General features: G+C 37.3%; 1 protein-coding gene across 1 annotated transcript in view; it reads right to left on the bottom strand.

Moving 5' to 3' along the window:
* Positions 1-9,421, bottom strand: part of aff2 (AF4/FMR2 family, member 2) — a 237,362-nt gene that overhangs the window by 83,689 nt on the left and 144,252 nt on the right. Inside the window, exon 4 of the mRNA XM_079893420.1 lies at positions 6,308-6,352. Coding sequence (XP_079749546.1) covers positions 6,308-6,352 — 45 coding nt within the window. The remainder of the gene's footprint in view (positions 1-6,307; positions 6,353-9,421) is intronic.

Below are 9,421 nucleotides of genomic sequence, written 5' to 3'. Positions count from 1 at the left end.
CACATGACACTGTGTGTTAAGTGGTTAAAGTGGTCTCATCTGATTTCCATGCAGTCAAGTGACACGCTGCACCAACATTCATGATCTGCTCAGGATCCACTGTATAAGTCTGACATTGTTTACATATAAAAATCACTAAAAAAACAAAACAAACAAACTGATTTTAATCCAGTTTATCATCATTGATGCAGCACATTTGTCATTAAGATATTCACAGCCAATCTAAAATCCAGCTGCATACAACTACAGCTGCAAATCTGTTCAACCTGGCTCTGTTCAAGATGTTTTATGACCCTTAAGTTATGTGTGCATGAGCCTGGAGCAGGATTTTTTGCTCTTTGGAATACGTGTTGATGGCTTAGACATTTTCTCCATGGAGAATCACTTCACCTCTTTGAGAACAGGAGATAAAGGGGCTGATGGGCCTTTCTACTGTCTTTCAGAAGAACGGGGTTTTGTGCAACTGCATGCGACATAGTTTAAGGGGTGTTGATCTAGTCTTGTCAACAAGATTTTTACTATTTATTTAGGAAGTAATACTTGTATTTAGCATGGATGCATTAAATTGTTCAAAAACTTTTACTCTGTTGCAATAAAAAAATAAAAAATAAATCAAAAATGCTGTTCTTTTGAACTTTCTATTCATCAAAGAATCCTCAAATAAAATCGAAATACGCAGGACACTGAAGACTGGAGTAATGATGCTGAAAATTCAGCTTTGACATCACAGGAATAAATTACATTTTCAAATTTTAAATTGTTATAATAGATTTTTTAAATATTTAGTATTTTTGATTGAATAAACACAGCCTTGGTGAGCATAAGATACTGCATCCCGAAATCGCATATTGTCTGAGTAGGTACTACATTTGAATTTGAATTTACTTTGCGACCATTAACAAAGTATGTTCTATGGTATAAATAAGGGTAGTATGAATGACATTTTGACTTATATCCACCATGTTGTTACTGTCACATGACCTCATATCTTGTCAGAATGCATCATTCTACAAAAGTAGTAGGTCTGTTTTTCGAATACTATGGGTCAGATTTCCTAAACATGGCAAATTATCGTGAGAGCGCAATTCCAAAAAAAGAGCCAATGGGAGTGGAAAGTTCTGCGCGTGATCTACTGATGACAAACACAGACGCAGCCGGATAATTTCCATATTGACCAACACAATCTTCCAAGAGCAGCGCAAATTAGTGTCTGGTTTAAGACATGCTTTTTTTGGGCCAGTAAATAATGGCACAAAACCCAGTAAATTGACTAGCGCAAACCTTAGTAAATCACCTTGCATGATTCATTTAAATACTCTCCTCCCATAAATGTCGCGTCTGAAAGGGAAACTCCTACAAATGCATATGCAATAAGGTCAGCCGCAAAAATAACAGTAGCCGCGTTTCCATTAACCTGTTAAGCTGCAGGGACACTTCACCCATTTGCATTAAGCTTTGCATTGTTAGAAACCCAGTCATACTATTGAATGGTCGTGCAACACTCTCTCATTTTCCCCTGAGACGGGAGAAATCTGTTATTTACCTCGTCTAAAATCTGTTATTAATCTGTTATTAAAATCGTCATTTTGCGTCATTGTAGGAGGAAGTGTAAGAGGGGGGGATTTCTGTTAAGACTACAGACACTAGTTTCTCATCTTTCCCAGGGGGCGGGACCGCTCACGCTACAGACCTATTACAGATCAGTGGGTGGGACTTTACTCTCTGAAACTGAAAGCAATATCCTCCATCTTGTTTGAAGCTAAGCTAACAGGCGCTGTGGAGACAGATGTAAAGTAATGACAATAGCGGAGGAGAGTGCTCAATATGATATAGAAGAAGAGGATTTCGGAAGTCTGATGCTTGAATCAGGTGTTTGTGGCTACCTTTACAAGCCGCATTATAGCGAAGAGCAGCCGAGGCAGAAGACCTGCCTGCCGCGGGCGAGGAGCCCGGACTGGCTCGAGTTAGGGCGGACTGGTGGCGCCGGTGATCTCACTATGCAACTACGAACCGCTACGAACACAGAGATAGAGTCCGTCTGCGGCAAAGAATTTCAACGATGACAATTTCTCCTGGACGAAATCTCTGAATCAGACGAGGACACGGACGTTTGTGTTGAGAACTATCCTAGTTTCGCACCGCATATGTTCTGACTGAACATCCAGGTACCATGCAATAATTCACCTTTTCGAAAGAAATACAAACGAGGAGTAATGCACTATATGAGTTCGCCAACTAACTAGACATTTTGTGTGAATGTGAAATGAATTTCAAGCTCTGGTTGTAGCTAGCCTTGTAGACGGAAGAGTGATTTCTCTTATAGGCAGATATACGCTTTCTGGATTAGTGGGAGTGGCTTGCGGAGCTGTGCAATGTGGTGCATTGTGGGAGTTGTTGTCTTTCATACAAATGCGTCCTGAAGTTATTTTTTGTCTTTTCTCGGTCACGAAGGCACCAAATTCAAAAATTATTTTACATTTCGACTACATATATGACCCACTTTAAATAAAAAACAATGTTCAAATGGGTGAAATGACCCTTTAAAGATTCACGCAAAACTTTTGCAATTTTTTCTAAATATCGATAAAAAACTATTGCGAAATGACGGCGTTTCCATTAACCGATGTTATGCGACTAAAACGTCATTTTTTCCTCTCACGATAAGTCATTCCAAAAATCATGGCAACGGACGTTGGTAAGTTTATATCACAGCCACCGCACTGGCCATTATTATTATTAATGGAAGGAAACGTAGGCGTGTTATCCAAGCATTAATGGAAAGACCCTGTGAGTGGCACATATGAAGTGTTTCTGGGTTTTTCTCACTCATTTCTGCTCCGAGGTCTTGATTGTGGCATTAATTTAAGGTTTAGAATCCAGTATTTCTGTCATTCTTTTGTCTTTTATGAATTCAATAAAGAACTCCGTCTCGTATTCTGTCCAAACACACCACGCCTTCTAAGTCAGGTGACCTGTAAATGCGCAAAAACTGTTTCCATTGCAGTTTTGCGAAATATTTATTTTTCGAATTGCCTGAAAAACCACCTCATGCGAGCGTAAAAATTTTTTGCGATAAATGGGAGTTTTTGCGAAATTGACGTGTTTCCATTGAGCGTATTTTCAATTAGCAATTTCAGTTTGCGCAATTTGAAGGGTAATGGAAACGCGGCTACTGTCCGCGACTTTTCAGCGCTAATTTTTCACTGCGTGTCTTTAGTAAATCCTGAAGGTAGTTTTTAACGCCAAAAGAGGGTTTGCATTGGTGCAAGCTGTTAGTAAATCTGGCCCTATTTATTTGGGCATACAACTCTTTTACTGTTTTTCGTCTACTATATAAGAGGGAAGTATTTCATTTCGGACACAGTGTAGTGTAGGCCTATGTACTTTGTTCAAAAGAAGAGAACGGTAGAGGTCTTAAGATGTGTTTTTAAAAAGCTGAACTATAACTTAACACACTGTCTAAAAACCAATTCTACACTTTACAGTACATACGTCCATTAATTTACATAAAAAAAATAAAAATAAACTGCTCTACCCGATAATAGAGTAAATGACATATATTCAATTAAAATGTAGGCTAAATAACTATAACTTTTTATTGCACAAAGCTTTCATAGTTCAAAACGAAAACTGAGACTTGTTATGCATAATAACAGAAACATTGCTCACGGCAGGTTATTTTAAGTCCCATTCTAACTGTCTTGAAATGTATTGTTGAATGCGTCGGATTTGTTAAAAAGGTGACGCTTTGATGGCTGCAGGGTTGATGCTTTAAAGGAGATGAATTTAGAGATGCGACTTCTCTGAGAGATGTTACGGTGCTGACAGTACACAAGCGCCACACGCTCTCAGCATGCTAACATCCCGCCTCCCTCTCTGAATCCATTACCTTTAAAGTGCAGCTGACAAAAATATTAAAGCTAAAACAAAAATCTGAATAAATCAACTACTCAGCTTCACTAATCGACGAGTTGACCGTCCTGAACCTGCTTACTTTTTAGGCTACCATTTAGACTACTATACAGTAATATTCTAATATTGCATGCTTACTCAAGTGATTTTTTAACTGAACCAAATTAGATGTTACTGCATACATTTTAGATTTAGTTGTTTAGGTTACCTGATAGGACAGTTTTTTTACAGTGTATAAAATGAGGCAGCCCATGCTGCCTTCCATAAAAAAACAAACAAACATGCAAACCAGTTTTTGCCTTAAAACCCTATGTGAAATAGGAATAGTATGATAGTATGTACTGACAAATGACCGAAAAAAAACAAAAAAAACAAACAAACAAACAAAAAAAGAACTGTAGAGAGTACTTGATAATTTGCTTTGGATTTATTCTTGCCTTATATAGCTATGCAGATTTAGCTGAAAGTCTAACAGACTCCCAGAGTGCATTGTGGCATGAATAAATTAATAAATTAATTGCTTTGTTTTCCTTTTTTTTAATATCAAGATATTGTCACAACTACAGGGGAAATTTATCAACCCCCCCAAATGTTTGATGTTTCACAATAGTAATGTGTTCATGACATTAGTGGCAAAACAGTTTTAATAGATCATAAGTCTACATGAAAAGTAGACTATCTAGTTAGAAGTTAGGTCACCTAACCAACCTATTAAAAGCATTTGTTATTTCTCTTCCTCTGAAACCACCAATAACTTACATTTCTTGTTGCATCGCTGCATCAATAGGAAGAGATTTATAAATGAAGTTCCAACTGCTCAACCAAAAGAACACTGATCACCATAATGGCGACTTCAAACAAAAACATTTTCGGAAATCAACACCAATTTCTGAAGATTTTTCAGATGTATGGACAATTCTACATTCAAGATGATTTTTTGGAAAAAATGAGTTAATGCAACTAAGGAGAAAGATAACTGCAGAAGTGGAGGAAATGAGTGGACATTTTCAATTAATCTTACTTTGTCAATCAATCAATAAATTTTACCTTGAGTTTATCTTGAGTTAGAGTAACAAAGGCTTAGTACAGTATGTGAATAGTACAGATTACTACATTTTTACAATCAATTTTGGGAGAAAAAAAAAATACTATGCAAGTCAATGGGGTCCATCAACTGTTTGGTTACTGACATTCTTCAAAATATCTTTTTTTGTGTTAAGCAAAAGAAAAAAAAAATCATACAGGTTTGAAACAACTTGAGAGTGAGTAAATGATGACATAATTTTCATTAAAAATTCCTTTAAATGCTGTGGAACCATTTATTTCACTGGGTTATACAAGTTCTCAGAAAAATGACTAATATTCAGTACTGTATTTCCAAACAAGAGATTATTAGTTATGTAACTATTTGAAAATATTAATTACGTTATTTTAATTCCCCTCTATTATCTATGTCATCACCATTGGATTTTGTCATGTCATGGATAAGGCGGCATGCGGACTGAATCCTTTAGAGACTGAAGCAAAACACGTCCTCATTCATGAGTCACACGTGAGTCAACATAAGTGCAGCTGAAGTGTGAGGGACTACAGCAGTTCCTCTGAGTAAAGTAAACCCACCATGCACTTCAACAGACACATGTACTCTGGGTTGCCCTGGCAACATCTTCTGCCTCGATCTTCACTGACACAATACAGGATGTGCTAACAGAGTCAGTTCACTTCACCTCACTTACACTGATATCTGTGGCGTCAGGTCTTAACATCACAAAAAAAGATCCAGAACTAGACGTTTAAATTCTATATCATAACCAAATTCCATGTGCTATGTGATAACACAGTTTACAATGCATTATACAGACTCAGACTATAAATAAGAGTTATGCATTTGTATTATTTATGTAACTGTGGGTACAAATACACATAAAGAGATATAATAAATGATGCTTTAGAATGTATACAAATATTTTCAGGATGCATCATAGCACATACACTTAATGTATAAAATATTCTCTGGAGTGTAAACAGCTATTATGAAAAATACATTCTAGACTATGTGTACAAATCTCTTACTTACGAGAGCTTTGAAGACTCATAATGAGTTTCTAAGCATAAAGCATTGCAAGGGTTTCTTTGAAATCACATTTGAAATAATGTGACAGGTGACAAGTTTCTTTTTGCTGCCCTCACCCTGTAAGAACAAATGGGTAAAGGTACATTCTGGAACAATAGTAGGCCCATCACCATCGGTCTTAAATTAATGGGGCCTCTCTTTTAAAACAGAGCCTTATTCTCATGACAGTGAAGTGCCATTGTGTGTAAAGCGGCGCTGAGCAGGTGACCAAGCGTAATGAGCGAGATGGAGAGAAAGAGAAAGAGAGTGAATCAAACTCACCCGTAGAATTTCCTCCACACAACTGGAGTCGCTGGGCAGGCTGACCTGTGGAGAAATGAATACAAAATCTCTCATTAAAAAAGTCTACAATGAACATGTGAAAGAAAGAGAGAGAGAGTTAAGGGCAAGCTGAAACGAAAGCCACCAAAAAAAAAAACATGATATATGAAACATGCAATTAAATGTCTTCTATTCTACAATTCTACATTTTTAGAAAAGCCTTGTGAGCTTTTCTTTTTCTGTCTACAGAGACAACTGGCTTCTAAGTAAGGCAGTACATAAAAATGGAAGCTCTTAAGAAACTGATTGGAACATAAACAACACATGCCACACAAATAGTGTTCTTCACATGAAGTGTCCAGGTGACTCGACACACAATTGACTCCAATACAGCTTGACATTGCTAGCTTAACCATACTGTATGTAAAATAAAATAAAAAAAGAATATAAGTAAAACTAAAACTAAAAATATTTTGTGGCATAAAATATAACTATGGGATTTGTTTTTTTCAGTCTGCCATCCAACAGTAAAATTACAATAAAATCTGTCCAGAATAAAATCCCAACTGAATTCCATTGATATAAAATGTATCAATTAAGGTTTTTTTTTTTAACTACAATATTTGTTTTATATCAATTATATCAAATAAAAAATATATATATTGCTGTAATATATATATATATATATATATATATATATATATATTGCTGTAATATATATATATATATATATATATATATATATATATATATATATATTATTTGATATAATGTATAGCCTATATAGCCAATTGCATATATATATATATATAATATAATATGTTTTAATATGGCTAACACACCACTAAGAAATTACAAGTATCGGATCTGACTCGGTACCAATCAATCAATCAATCAATCAATCAATCAATCAATCTTTTATTTAAAATGAACAGGAGGAAATAAAGTGGCTGAAATAGCTATGTTGCACATCAATAATACAAAAAATGTGGGGTCTATCAACTGGTTTAATGGGAGAGATCAGTCTGGGATTGGCAAGGTGTTAAAATTTGGCCAAAATGAGGTCCCTCAGCATAACACTTCTGCCTGCCTCTCGGCTCTTTAAGTAGGCAGCTCTCCTGGTTTTGGAACAGAGCTAAATGCCTCTTGCCAGAGCTGAAATTCTGAAGCGAAAGTCCCACAACACACCTTTGAAGATTGATTAGTTGTGAGATGACATCATAATTGAGTGTCTCCGAAGAGGACGCTGTTGGATAATGGAGGCGCACGGTTCTCACACCAACGCTTCTCAAACACAGGCTGGGAATTGGATAATCACCAGCTTGCATCTGAGCATCATAAGGCATGGAAATGTCAGCGAGTAAGCATGTAACCACAATGATTCACCAACACTTAACAGACAGAAGATGAGAATACTAATTAAGGGCTAGCAAGGCCCCTGTTGACTAATAGCCTGCAATTGGCACAACATAAGAGACCAAAAGAATGATTATAATTGCAAATTCATTGCACAGTAAATCATAGATGTCCCCTAGAATTAACTAGTTCATCTTCTAAAGATTTGTTTTTATTTATTTATGAAGAAATATGAATGCAGATTGGACACAAAGGTTTAAGCACTCTTTCCAAATCTCTATTGAATCCAGAAGTTTACATATTCATGTCCAGACATTAATCTGAAAAACATCTACTTTAGATTCTGTCTCTTTGGCCAGAAACGCACACACAGACACACACATTGCAAGAGCACTGTCCTGTAGCGTGAGTTATATTCAGATGACTGTGCCATTAAACTGATGTTTTATTATTAGGCTAGCTATAAACGTCCACAGTTTAATAACTTTCTCATCAAAAATCTCTGCAAACTTTTGCTAAAAGAAATTTATCAATATTAAAATATGCTTTTGTCATTAGACTAGTTTTGGATAAGCATTTTGGACAATGGGTGGATATACACTCACCTAAAGGATTATTAGGAACACCATACTAATACTGTGTTTGACCCCCTTTCGCCTTCAGAACTGCCTTAATTCTACGTGGCATTGATTCAACAAGGTGCTGAAAGCATTCTTTAGAAATGTTGGCCCATATTGATAGGATAGCATCTTGCAGTTGATGGATATTTGTGGGATGCACATCCAGGGCACGAAGCTCCCGTTCCACCACATCCCAAAGATGCTCTATTGGGTTGAGATCTGGTGACTGTGGGGGCCATTTTAGTACAGTGAACTCATTGTCATGTTCAAGAAACCAATTTGAAATGATTTGAGCTTTGTGACATGGTGCATTATCCTGCTGGAAGTAGCCATCAGAGGATGGGTACATGGTGGTCATAAAGGGATGGACATGGTCAGAAACAATGCTCAGGTAGGCCGTGGCATTTAAACGATGCCCAATTGGCACTAAGGGGCCTAAAGTGTGCCAAGAAAACATTCCCCACACCATTACACCACCACCACCAGCCTGCACAGTGGTAACAAGGCATGATGGATCCATGTTCTCATTCTGTTTACGCCAAATTCTGACTCTACCATCTGAATGTCTCAACAGAAATCGAGACTCATCAGACCAGGCAACATTTTCCCAGTCTTCAACTGTACAATTTTGGTGAGCTCGTGCAAATTGTAGCCTCTTTTTCCTATTTGTAGTGGAGATGAGTGGTACCTGGTGGGGTCTTCTGCTGTTGTAGCCCATCCGCCTCAAGGTTGTGCATGTTGTGGCTTCACAAATGCTTTGCTGCATACCTCGGTTGTAACGAGTGGTTATTTCAGTCAAAGTTGCTCTTCTATCAGCTTGAATCAGTCGGCCATTCTCCTCTGACCTCTAGCATCAACAAGGCATTTTCGCCCACAGGACTGCCGCATACTGGATGTTTTTCCCTTTTCACACCATTCTTTGTAAACCCTAGAAATGGTTGTGCGTGAAAATCCCAGTAACTGAGCAGATTGTGAAATACTCAGACCGGCCCCTCTGGCACCAACAACCATGCCACGCTCAAAATTGCTTAAATCACCTTTCTTTCCCATTCTGACATTCAGTTTGGAGTTCAGGAGATTGTCTTGACCAGGACCACACCCCTAAATGCATTGAAGCAACTGCCATGTGATTGGTTGA

Source organism: Squalius cephalus, assembly GCF_949319135.1.
Source record: "Squalius cephalus genome assembly, chromosome: 14".
Taxonomy (NCBI): domain Eukaryota; kingdom Metazoa; phylum Chordata; class Actinopteri; order Cypriniformes; family Leuciscidae; genus Squalius; species Squalius cephalus.
This window is presented reverse-complemented; position numbering and strand designations above follow the sequence as displayed.